Raw genomic sequence first — 13,330 nt, 5'->3', positions numbered from 1 at the left:
TGCAGAATATATGTTAACCCTATTTTCTTTAGAGTAGCATTTTCTAAACTGTCCCATGAAATAGTAATTATTGCTAAGGGGGTAAAAAACTTCTGTGGTCAATTATGTTTGGGAAACACAATATTCAAGTTAAAAACAGGTTTTCATACAGAGAACTTCTCAAAGTCTTTAATGGGCAAATATGCTTCCTTATCTTTAAGGTTCAGATATTCTTAGTTTCTAAAACTTATATGACCACATAATGCATATTAGTATGTACACAATTTGGAAAAAGCAGCTTTAGAGTAAAGTTATGTCATAAATCTATAGTATTTATAGTAGTTAATATAAAATTTTTTATTTATCTCATTTCATCAAAATTAAGAATAACAAATATTCACTATCCTTTTTTGAACTGTTTTCAAGCATATCAAACACTGCTATTCCATTCTTCTTGATTCTCCTTTTCTTTTTTCAGAATAATAATTTCACAACTGCTTTAATAATTTTTTTAGACTTATTATCTTTGCTTCTAATCTTGCAAGCTATCTTTCACTTGCTTGCCTAGCAGTGATTTATACTTCCTGAAAATACCAAATTTGATTCATTTTACTCTGGAGAAGTTAAACTTTATATTATTTTCCGTTACCCTTTCAGTTAAGCCACAAAGGATTAAAATAGAGAATGATATTATATTCACCTAACTTCAACAGAATAAGAAGATTACTTTCAAATTTTCAAGAAAAAAGAAACTCCAAACTCTGAATAATGACATATATCAAGCTCAAATATTAATCCCAATAAGTACTTATAACAATATTTTTCATTTGTTTAAATGGCTGTATACTCTTTGACATTATTTGATATTTTAAATTTATTGAAATAACAGTGCAACTAAGCCAAAGCATCACAGCTGAAAAATTAGCCCAATTATACCAAATGCCATATTGTTTTAAATTTCTAAAATACAAAATGGCATTTTAGTTACACCACATAGGAATATATTTAACATGTTAACAAAAAACTGAAGTGGTTCTGTAGTGTTAAGTTTACAGTTAATGGTATTTCCTTACACTGTAATTAACTTTGGACAGCCCAATCTTCTAAGGTAGAAAGTAACATTTCTACATTTCCTTTTCTTTGTTTTTAATATGAATTTCATTGGTTTTGTAATTGTATTTGTACACACTTATTTTGGTTTTACACCAGTATAGGTGAAACAGCTTGAGGAATTTACACTGGATTTTACGACAGTTACACATGCAAACAACATGACAATAAAACTAGTTTATGTCATATTGCAGGGGAGGGAAGGGGTGACTGTCTGTGAGATCATGTGCCCTGTAAAAGGGCACTTCCTCTTTAAAATGAATTTGCTGCCTTTGGATCTTATCACTGGTTTACCAGCAATATTTATGGTTCCATTCTGAATATACTGAGGTTAATATATCTTAATAGCAAGTCATTTTAAGTAAAGAGTTAAAATAAAAATGGTGATTTTAGTATTTTAGATTTAGTATGATATAGTTTATGGTGGTGGAATGTTGCATATTACAGCATATATTATATAATTTTTCAACTAACCTGCTTTTCTCTCGAAACCTCAGGGTGTCTGTGTGTATACATGCATTGTGTATTTAAGCAAATGAAATGGAAAAGGAAAATCTGGTTTTTTATGCCCATTTTATACCCATTATACCTATATTCAGAAGCCAAATTATATAAAACTAATATAAATGTCAGAAAAAGTATTAAAAACATAATAAAACTTACTGTACTATCAGAGGTTTATCAGCAAAGATGAAAGGTTTTGCTAATACAGCAGATATTGCATGATGCTTTGCTCTAGATTTCAACACCAGTCCTCGGTCACCAGGTACTCGATATTCTTTCAATTCTTCTATTTCCCATCTTCCTAAAATACAAAACAAAGCAAGTTAAACTAAAACCAAAAACACTGACTTAAGAATTATTTATCAGAAGTGGTGACCAATAAGATTCTTCCATGAAGGCTACTTTGGAGAAAATAAAATCACATTTTAAATCAGAAAATAATATCTGTACATGTATGTTCTCTTTTTCTCTTAAAACTGTGGAAACTAATAAATAACAGACCCTACAGTATTTAATTAAAGCACCTCTAAAGCTGGCTTAGTTTGGATTTCTCTGAAAGACTGTAATCAATGAAATCACAAAATGTGGTTTGTCTCATACGGTCTATCAACATTGTACTTTTAAAATGAGGTATTTTTAAATTACACAGGAGACAAAGTACATCCTTAACACAAAATGAGTTTGCCTCAGTCAATTTTTTTGAAATTTATGGTATCATCAGCTACTTTTCTTACTTTGCAGAAGTTATTGTAGAGATTTAAATTTTAATTTGAAAATTGTTATGCCCAAAGAACACAAACTAAAGTTAACACTTCCTAAGCTAAACCAATCAGTTCTCAGAACTTTTGGCCAAGGAAGTCATACATACTAGATAAGCACTAGGCTGTAGCACAGCAAAGCTGAGTTAGGTCCTCTCTGGGCTGGAATTTCCCATGTTTAAGATCAGGAAGCTCCTGCAATTAGATCACAGGCAGCATATAATACAAAGCTAGATGGGTTAGCTGCAGCCCCAAAGTTGTGGATTGGACTTTCCTCCTTTACTCTTTTTAAAACAGAAAATAACTAATTTATATTAATTTGTATAAAATGTTCTAGCTTTGAAAATTAGAGGTATCGCCTATTCCAAGAAAACTCAATTTAGCGAAAACTGGCTATTTTCCGGTATTGTGCCAACTTGAAATATTAATGGGCACTTTTGAATTACTAATGTACTTTATACACGTTTTTTTCTTTCTAAAAAAACAACAGTGCAAGAACCTGACAGTCTCATGAACCAGAGAAGGGTATATTTTGGTCTATCATTGTGCACACAGTATTGGGTTTTTAAGAATTCATTTTTTAAAGTTTTCAAGTTTCTTTTCCTTTTTGTCCCCTAATTTGGCTATAGTGTACTTTTCTTAAAAAAATGAATTCGTTTGGTTTTTCTTCTCTCACACTGATGAGCAACTGTATTATCACTGCCAACCTGTGGCTTGACCAAATCACAAAGGTCTTCTTTTAAGAAGTAACAAATTTATCTTTAGGGGTTTTAGGATCCTGATAGTAAAGGCTTTTTTAAACTATGTTGCCTTCTTTTGTAATTACATGCATACATTTATCCACTATGAAAAGGTAGTATCTAAAAGTACTACTTTAATTTTAGAAAACCTGTGACAAGGTGATTATTCTTCAAGGACAAGAGGTTTTTCCCAACTTCAAATCAACAATAACTTTTCATTAACCAATCATTTACTCAAATTCTATACAGTGCCAGGTAATATGAACTCTGATGTAACTATAATTTCATAAAGAATTCACAAAATTTTATAAGGTATCCTGAAAGTTGGTCACTTAAAGAATTGGTGATTTTTAAAACAGCTATACTTTTATTAATAACTTAATCTGAAAAATTTAAATAAGTCTCCTCCAAATGCAAACCCTGTTACCCAGCACATAATGTTTCACACAGATTTGCTTACTCCTGAAAATACAGGAATTAGTTTTACTCAAATGGCACTTGACAGAAGTTGTGATTAACGACTAGAAATACTAAATATTCCTGCAAAGAAACTGATATTGGTCTCAACTAACCACTATATAAACAACATTGCTAATATTTATATACAAAATGCCATTTTCAGGACCTGGAACTTTAAGAGATTCTGTATTTTTCAAAGTTGCTTTCAAGAAATTGAAAAAAGTCAACCAAACATACCAAATCTAATATGCTAAAAAATTATTTTCGTGGATAATTTTGTTTAATAAGACTACAGACCAAACTTAGGTGTTAAGAAGCTTGTTTTCTGCTTGCTTGAGCTCTAATTTTAAGCTGGGGGGGAAAAAACTCATTTAAACACTAAGTCATTTTTGTCCAGCAAGAAAGAGAGACAAACTTACTCCTAAAATAGACCATATCCTAATTTTAGGAAAACTCCATCAACAGATACTTACACAAACATAAAGCAAATATCTACCCAATGCTGTTCTAAAAAAACTGTAAAGTAAGCTAAACATAGATGTTTTAAGTCAAGCATTCTGTTCGATGGCAGGTATTTCTGTGGGTATTATTTTAGGTAGTGTTCTATCTCTGCAGACTTGCTGCTTCTTTGAGGGAAATTATTCTTTTCTCTAAATGGATTTAGACTGAATGCAGTATTGCTTGCTCTGGGCATATGGTAGAGTTCTTTTTGGAGTACATAAGCATATACACTGGGATGGAGAACACTACAAAGGAAGACATGCAGGCATGATCTTTATCTCACACTAAAACAGACACTATGAAACGGAAGTAGGCAGCTGCCAGCCTATACATGCTGTTAGTTGTTCTGTTGTTATTCTCATGTAACGCCTGTTGGAGTCTCAGTGTGAGGTCACATCCTTATGGGTCTGAGGTCCTCTGAGAGAGAGGAAATTCCCACTATCTGTCACCTTGACTGAGGCTGATCCTGCTTTAGGAGGTAACAACTGAGGAGGCTGGTTTTAGACTAAGAGGAGGAAGAAAGTCTTCCATCACACTCCAGGAGAGTCCTGTTGGAGAAGAAAAGATGACCCTTGCATATAGGACTTTTCCTTCACAGTGAAGCGTGAAGATAACCTATCAGAGACGCAGTGATAATGGCTGTGGGCTAGGAGCCACATGTCCCACAGCTCTCACAAATGTCCTCTAGGAGGACCCTGCAGAAAGTTATAACTTGATCTAGGCGGCCCATGCTTGAGAGAAAACAGTAGAGAACAGCAGTAGCCTGGGAAATCCTGCAAGAGACTAACTGCAGTGGAGTGAAAATTTAACTGTTCAGAGTTAGAAAACTGGATGGTGGCTTAAGTATGGATTACCTGGACTTCCAGAAATATTGGAAAGGAGACAAAAGACTCTATTTGTCTTTTGACAAGATTCTGTTGTAAAGCAGGATGGGGCCTCAGGTATATTTAATAAAAATATAATCTCAAAAGCTAGTGAACTCTGGGTCATACTGGTTATGTTGAATATTTAAATAAATATTTTACCATCATATATAGAAATCTCCGCATCTGTATCATCTTTTTTTGCTTTTGATAAGACCCACCTATAAATAAAGTTGAAAGAAATGTATATCATTAAAAATACAACTAACAATTTATAGATACAATGCATATCAGAAATACAACAGAAGATTACCCAACAGTCGCTTTTCCTTCTAAGATAAATGAATACTTAGAGGCTAAACAAGGATGTCTACACATAATTCTGTAAAGCTAGAGTTAAATTAAATTTAGAATCTGCAATTTACTAGCTGTGTGATCATAGCTAAGGTACACGAAGCCTCAGTTTCCTCACTGGTAAAAGGCAGATAAAGATAGTTCTTACCCACCTACTTAGGGCAGTGTTTGGCATATAATGATCAATAAATAATAACTTTTATTGTTTTTTTACCATTATTTAGGATAAAACATTAACTTGAATTTGTCATCTGAAATTACGTTATTAATATCTGTCCTAAGGAATGAAGAAATGTAAGTTTTCACTTTACATTCATGATTCATTTGTATATTTTCTTTGTATAAATGATAACAATTCAAATTAAACACTTCTATCAATAATAAAAATGTGTTAAGGTATTGGTTTACACCGTGAAATAAAGTATGTTAACCCTTTTTTAAGGTACTGTGGTAGAGGCAATTTTCATAGGCTAACAACCAATAACTTCAAAAAAGCTAATCAAATCAAGGAAAAAATTCTCCTGAATGAATACTTACCCAGCCAACCTTCCACTATCAAAAGTTTCCGTAAAATATACTTCTCCTATAGGTTGAGGTGTCTTATATTTAATCTAGAAAATAGATTTTAAAAATCTAAAGTTATTCACCTTCACAACTATTTTAATTAAATAATCTCACTAAATAAGAACCTAGTATGGAATGCACATATAGGTAATATAGATAGATGGTAGGCCTCAAAACTTTGTATTCTACTGGTAAGAAAATACAGAAGAATATAAGAGATACACGATGGAAAAAAACTCTATGTGCAAACAGAATGCACTGACTCCTTCTAACACAGGAGGGATGGGAGGAAGTAATTAGCCAAGGCCTCATGATGCAGTGGATGTGGCTTTGAAAGGATTCTAACAGGTGACAATGTTTGAGGATAAAAAATCATTAGAAGCAAAAGATGTAAGATGAAAAACATATAAGATGAAAAACTTAGTAAGCACATGGGTTAGTTTAAAATTAACTCTTAAATTTCACTGTTATGTAACTAGAGGATGATGACAACATTCTGAGAAATTAGAAACCCAGAGGAAAAATAAGATTCAAAAGAGAAAGGACTGCAAAGCAATTATCTCAAAGCATTGTTTCAAGTGCCATGTAAGTGTTAGCTGCTATGATGATAATGATGATGGGGGGAGTGTGATTTGATGGCTCTTTTAATCCTCATGATATTTCTATGCGGGAAGTACTTTATTGTTCCCATTTTACGTATGATGAAACTGTGGGAGACAGGCAAAATAATTTGCCCACTGTCATACAGTTAGACACTTGCAGGACTTAAAAGATATGAGCCTAGGTTCTAAAGGTTATACACTTAACCATTACACTATACCGAATGCACCAATAAAATAATTTAAATTAAATTTATTGACAAATTGTCAAAAGATAATTTTTTTTTTTTTTTTTGCGGTACGCGGGCCTCTCACTGTTGTGGCCTCTCCCGCTGCGGAGCACAGGCTCCGGACGCCCAGGCTCAGCGGCCATGGCTCATGGGCTCAGCCGCTTCGCGGCATGTGGGATCTTCCCGGACCGGGGCACGAACCCATGTCCCCTGCATCGGCAGGTGGACTCTCAACCACTGCGCCACCAGGGAAGCCCTCAAAAGATAATTTGAACTGATGATGAATAAATAAAATTTTGCTTACAGTAATACATAAATCTTGGTCCTTTCTTAATCAGCCTTTATGATTTTACCTATATGATTAATTATGAAATTTCTTCTCTCAGCCTTAAGAGAAAAGGATGCAGAAGTACTTTCACTATTTTCACTGTCCCTACCCTTCCCTAATAGTACATTTCCTGTCTAAGGGAGGAAAATCAGTAATTAAACAAAATCCCATACACTTACTAACAGGTCAATATTCTGCTACCCAAATTGCCAATCGCCCATGAAGTTTTCTGAATTAGAACTTACAACTTTACTGTTCTCTTTATTTTTATGGATTGGCAAAAATGGGCAATGGTGTTACAAGAGGCTTCCTTCTGTTAGATGACCCTTTAAATCACCAGCAATTTATTTTGCGCTTTATTTATACTTCACTTGTATTTTACTATATCTAGATTACTCATGCTATAAAATTAGAAGCATCAAAAATTGTTCCTCCCATTTCTTATCATCTTCTCAAATTATCATCAAATATAGTTAAGAGTCGTAGGTATCTGAAATTTCTTTGAAGTATTAACCTCCAAAACCCTCGCAGTAGCTGTATCTAAGTCAGCCATAAGCACTTTGATTACTACTTAGTTTCTGTGGATCACAGAACCAGGTTTTAAAAGAAATGTCCTTGTGGAGCTTAAAACTTAACAGGAGAAAGAATATTCGCCTTAAGCAGCTAAATAACACTTGCATTTGCAAATTAAAAACTCTAAAAAGAAGTCTGTGACAACTATATATTATTCTCCTTGGCCCTTTAACAGCGGCTAGCACAATATAATTGATATTTCCTCACCAAAAATATTTCTGAAAAAATTTTCTGACTGTCTCAATATTAGATATGAATATTCTCAATGTGAAAGCTCTTATGGATTGTCGAAGTGTACAAAAACCTCCAGGCTCCTGTTTTCCAGACTCCTATCAGTCACCACCTCAAGACACACATCTTAATGCTGAGATAGAAACACTGTGAGCCTTACTAAATGCCTACCTCATCATCACTCCCCTTTCTAATTCATCCTATTTAGCATTTTCTTCCCTCAGAGAAATAAAGAAACACTACTTTCTTTACTTCTAGGAAAAAATTATACTACCTTTTCTTTTATCTGAAAAGGGCTTGCAGTGTCAAAAATAAGACTAAAAACCTTTCCCTTAGCTAAAGTATTTAGTCCTCTTTAGCCAGTGATGAACTCCTAGTTTGATAGTAAAGATCTTCCCCATATTTATTTGGTAATAAAACTGTGCTAGGTGCCATGCACAAATTAAAAACACAGCAACAAACAGTTGGTAAAAGGCAATGTTTTTCCTATTTATATTGAAACTAAAGACTATTTGAATAGAAATGAATCTTAAGAAATTAGTCACCCCTATGTTCATGTAAAAGAATATTTTATTACTTTTTTTAAAGATTTTTTTGATGTGGACCTAATTTTTAAGTCTTTATTGAATTTGTTACAATATTGCTGCTGTTTTATGTTTTGGTTTTTTGGCCGCGAGGCATGTAGGATCTTAGTAGCTCCCCGCCAACCAGGGATGGAACCCGCACCCCCTGCACTGGAAGGCAAAGTCTTAACCACTGGACCGCCCGGGAAGTCCCTAAAAGAATAAATTATAGCTTGTTTCTCAATAACCTTACCTCTGAGGAGAATTCATTTTCATTAGCATCAATCTCTTCTGAATTTTCATCAAAGTCTTCCATCTCAACATTATCATCCATAAATTCTGCATTAATTGAGATGAAAAGAAGACCCAAACATAGCCGAAAGCCTTGGAAACGCATATTAATTATCTGAAATTGACAGTAATCAGTAAAAACAAAACAAAGTTGTGAAAAATATGTGTAAGTATATTTACAAAGAAATAATTTCTCCTTAATCCTTCTTTTTTTCTCGGATGGCTTTTAAAACAAATCATTACCAAACTTACTTAAATTATGCTTTGAACAAGTGATAACACAAACTTCAAAATCTCACAGGAGTCTACAGCTGAAGGCCTGCCTCTAAAAGCAAAGAGCCAAAGGCACGAACCTAAAGATACAGATAACAGTAACCAATGAACTCATAATATGTGGACTCCTCTAAAAGAAAGAAAAAAGGATCGTGATTCCTAAATGTTCGCTCGAGTTACTTTTTTATTATAATGTTGTTTAAGTGTATATAACCATACAATTGGAAATTTTACAATCATAAAAACAAAATAAATTTATATGTAAACACCAAAAAAAGAAAAATAATTTTATCACAATTGAATGTGATAGTATTTTACTGAAATCAAATCACAGCTGGAAATTCAAACAAATATAGGATTTATTGCAACCAGGTTGAGTGCTATGCATAAAGTTCTTTTGCATTTATCATCCCCACAATACTGTGATGAGTCAATTGTATAACCATTTCTCTATTCAAATACTGCAAAACCTCTGTTCTTTATAGCATTAATTGAGATGAGTAGAGGCCAAATATTATTTGGCTGCCTCTTGGCAGAAATACATAATTTATGTAATTACAGCCCTCTCTATTCCCATTAGCATGTTAAAAATGAAAGTTTTATTTCTTGGTGCCAGTGGACTTTTAAACAAGTAAATATGAATACTGAAATAGTGTGGCAGTCTTGGTTATTAGGTGGTCAGTCATTCAGATGCTCCAGAGTATAGTTATATTACCATCAACATGAAAATTTTTTTTTAAAAAGTATATTCTTAGAACTCTTAGATTCTGCAGAACATATCTACAGACCTATATGGGTCTGCCTAAGAAACACTGAATTTATGAGATAGCACTCTACACCCACCAGAATGGCTATAATCAAAGAGAGATAATAATAACAAGTTTTGGGAGGCTGTGGAGAAACTGGAATCCTCATACATTGCTGGCAGGAATACAAAATGAGCTTTGGAAAACAGTGTGGCAGTTTTTCAAAACGTTAAAATAGAATTACCTTATGATTCAGCAATTCCACTCCTAAGTATCTACCCAAGAGAAATGAAAACAGATGTCCAAACAAAAACTTGGAATGTAAATGTTTAAAAAAAATTGTTAATAATAGCCAAAAAAGTGTGAACAACCCAAATGTTCATCAACTGATGAATGGATAAACAAAATGTGGAATATTCATACACTGGAATATTATTTAGCAATAAACTAGAATGGAGTACTAATGTGTTACAAGACAGATGAATCTCAAAAACATTTTGCTGAGTGAAAGAAGTCAGTCATAAAAAGCCCACATATTGTATGACCCCATTTAAATAGGCAAATCCATAGAATCGGAAAATAGATAAGTGATTGCCTAAGGAAAGGAAAGAAATGGGAAGAAAGGGTTAATGTGCACAGGGTTTCTTTTGAGGGTAATGAAAATATTCTAAAATGGGAATATGGTAATGGTTGCATAACTCTGTAAATATGTTAAAACCCACTGAACTACCCTCATTAAACAGGTCAACTTGTAGGCATGCAAATAATATATCAATTAAGCTGTTTTCAAAAAAGAAGCATCAGACTATAAAAAGCATTTTTCCATTTGGTTAGCTCAACTAACCCTTTTAAATGAGATCAAAACTCTACATGAATGTATGGGCCAGTTAGCTTTAATTTCTTCTAAAGGCCACTGGGTACAACTTTAAAGTTTACTTTGAAAATGCAGGTTTAAAAAAATCAACACCATTCTACCATAATATGAACATTCTATATTAAAAGGTGTGTTAATACCACCATTTTTACAGACAAAGACAACACAAAAAATGATGCATACTAATCATAATTAGAAGAGTTTAATCTCTCTTGAGTCATAGAAAAGAGGTTAACTGGGATAGAAAGTAAATATAAAGGGATCACTTTGACTTAATAACAGTAAGGTAGGGGTTTTTAAAATTTTCACTTATTGGCACAGATATGAGTATATTTACACATTGCTTATTAACTGTTAACGACCCTAAAAGCTTCATTGTTCTAAAAGTTTAAGAGCCTTCCATGACTTATATAACAAAGCAAAAGGTGTTTTTCTTGACTTGCTATCAATAACATTTCAGTAAAATAGAAATGCATAAAATAATAGCAGTAATAATGAACATTAATATCACTTTAGCCCCACATCTTCTCCTTCAAAATGAATGCACAGTTTAGTTTCTTAATAATTAAATTTGTTGAAAAAACATGTTCTAAGTGCTTTGTTTGAGCTCTGGTGGATTGGGCTGCCAGAGAAGAATTAAGGGGAAACCAAGCAGGCAGTGTCCTCTCTGGAACCCTACTCTTACTTCAGCCAATTTTATTTGTTTTCTTTCTTTCGTTTTTTTTTTTTTTGCTTTATATAATTTTTTATTTTTAAAATTTTTATTTTATATTGGAGTATGGTTTATTAACAATGTTGTATTAGTTTCAGGTGTACAGCAAAGTTATTCAGTTATACATATACATGTATCTATTCTTTTTAAAATTCTTTTCCCATTTAGGTTATTACAGAGTATTGAGCAGAGTTTCCTGTGTTATACAGTAGGTTCTTGTTGGTTATCTATTTCAAATACAGCAGTGTATATTATTTGTTTTCTACATTAGGTTCTTCCTAACTTTCTTTCAGAAACAGTTGCCAAAGCTTCAGAAAAAAAGTTTAGAAAACCCTTTATCTGGAAAGTTTGTTTCTTCTCTAAAGTTCTATGACTATAATCATTCATTTGCATAAAGGAACTAGCTACTTTAATCTTTGCAACCTAGGACATCACGAGGATAGCCATCATTACTCCCAATCTACAAACTGAAAGCAGAAGGATTCAAAAACCTGATCAAATTCTCATGACTGGAAATGTGAGACAAGATGAGAATCCAAAACTTTACATCAATATACCATTCTACTTCTTATTTTAATATTACCCCACTGATTATATGTTTACTGATAAAGCAATGGAAAGAAATTGCAAAAATCGTAACATAACACATTTCAAACCTCCTGGAAATTTCCAAAATTTAGATTATTATTAGTATTAAGCTATGAAGATATTCACCCAGAAATGGTCATATCAACCTTACTATACAAGTGGAATATCTAAAAATAAACTGTTAGTGGTCATTAACCATTCTGCAGACAATGGAGTTCTACAGGATAATAGTCTCCATTAAGAAAATGATATAGTCCAAGGTTGTTTTTGCTATTTATTCCTTTCTTAAAAAATCAGAAATACAGACCTAACAGTTTCTGCTTAATTCTGCAGTATTCTATCATTATTCAGTGATGCACCAACTGACAATTGAGAATTACATCATGAAGTTTGCAGTATTACTTGGACGTCTACCATGCTATGGTGCCAACATGTCATCAAGCTCCAAACAAAACTGTGAGGTTTGTCACACATCATTTCTTAAGAAGAGAGGTAAGATACTGCTAGGCCTGCACTGGAGCTTTGAGAGGCCTGACAATGGGGTAATTTACAAAACACTGAAGTAACTAACTTGTGCAGTTTAAAATTTTTTAATTGTGGTAGAATACACATAAAGGTTATCATTTAAACCAATTTTAACTGTTCAGTTCAGTAGTGTTAAGAACATTCACACTGCTGTACATCTTATCTCCACACCTGTTTTTCCATCTTACAACACTAGAATCCTATACCCCTTAAACAACTCCTCCATATCTCCTTCTCCCAAGCCCCAGGCAACCACCATTCTTTTGTTAGTTCTAACAATTTTTTGGTGGAATTTTTAGGTTTTCTACATATAAGATAATGTTGTCTGTGAACAGAGATAATTTTACTTCTTCCTTTTCATTTTGGATGTCTTCTTCTTGCCTAACTGCTCTGACTAGGGCTTCCAGTACTATGTTGAATAGAAGTGACAAAAGCAGGCATCCTTGTCTTGTTCCAGATCTTAGAGGAAAAGCTTTCAGTCTTTCACCATTGAGTATGGTGTTAGCTGTTGATTTTTCAAATATGGCCTTTATTACATTGAGGAAGTTTCTTTCTATTCATATTTTGTTGAGTGTTTATCATAAAAGGGTGTTGGAACTCGTCGGATGCTGTTTATGCATCAGTTGAGATGATCATATGGTTTCTTTCCCCTCCGTTGACAATGTGATGCATTACACCAACTGTTTTTCATACGTTGAACCATCTTTGCATTCCAGGAATAAATCCCACTTGGTCATGGTGTATAAATCTTTTCTTCTTATTTTTTTTAATTTTTTTTATTTTTTGGCCACACCACATGGCATGTGGGATCTTACTTCCCCAACCAGGGATCAAACTCACACCCCCTGCAGTAGGAGCGCAGAGTCTTAACCACTGGACTGTCAGGGAAGTCCCAATCTTTGAATGTGCTTTTGATTTTTGTTTGCTAATATTTTGGTAAGGATTTTTGCAACATTATTCATCAG

The 13,330-nt window shown here is 33.3% G+C and overlaps 1 protein-coding gene across 1 annotated transcript in view; it reads right to left on the bottom strand.

Annotated features, from left to right (window-relative positions):
• CLGN (calmegin) overlaps nt 1-11,902 on the bottom strand; it is a 35,660-nt gene extending 23,758 nt beyond the window's left edge. The window contains exons 1-4 of the mRNA XM_022582460.2: nt 8,610-11,902; nt 5,806-5,879; nt 5,077-5,135; nt 1,753-1,894 (exon numbers count right to left, since the gene is read on the bottom strand). Of these exons, the coding sequence (XP_022438168.2) occupies nt 1,753-1,894; nt 5,077-5,135; nt 5,806-5,879; nt 8,610-8,753 (419 nt within the window). The 5' untranslated portion in view covers nt 8,754-11,902. The remainder of the gene's footprint in view (nt 1-1,752; nt 1,895-5,076; nt 5,136-5,805; nt 5,880-8,609) is intronic.
• Nucleotides 11,903-13,330: the final 1,428 nt, after the last annotated feature.

Source organism: Delphinapterus leucas, chromosome 5 (genome assembly GCF_059928025.1).
Source record: "Delphinapterus leucas isolate spDelLeu-1000000601 "Yukka" chromosome 5, BTC_Dleu_Yukka2, whole genome shotgun sequence".
Classification (NCBI taxonomy): domain Eukaryota; kingdom Metazoa; phylum Chordata; class Mammalia; order Artiodactyla; family Monodontidae; genus Delphinapterus; species Delphinapterus leucas.
The sequence above is the reverse complement of the archived record's forward strand: the minus strand, read 5'-3'. Positions and strand labels throughout refer to the sequence as shown.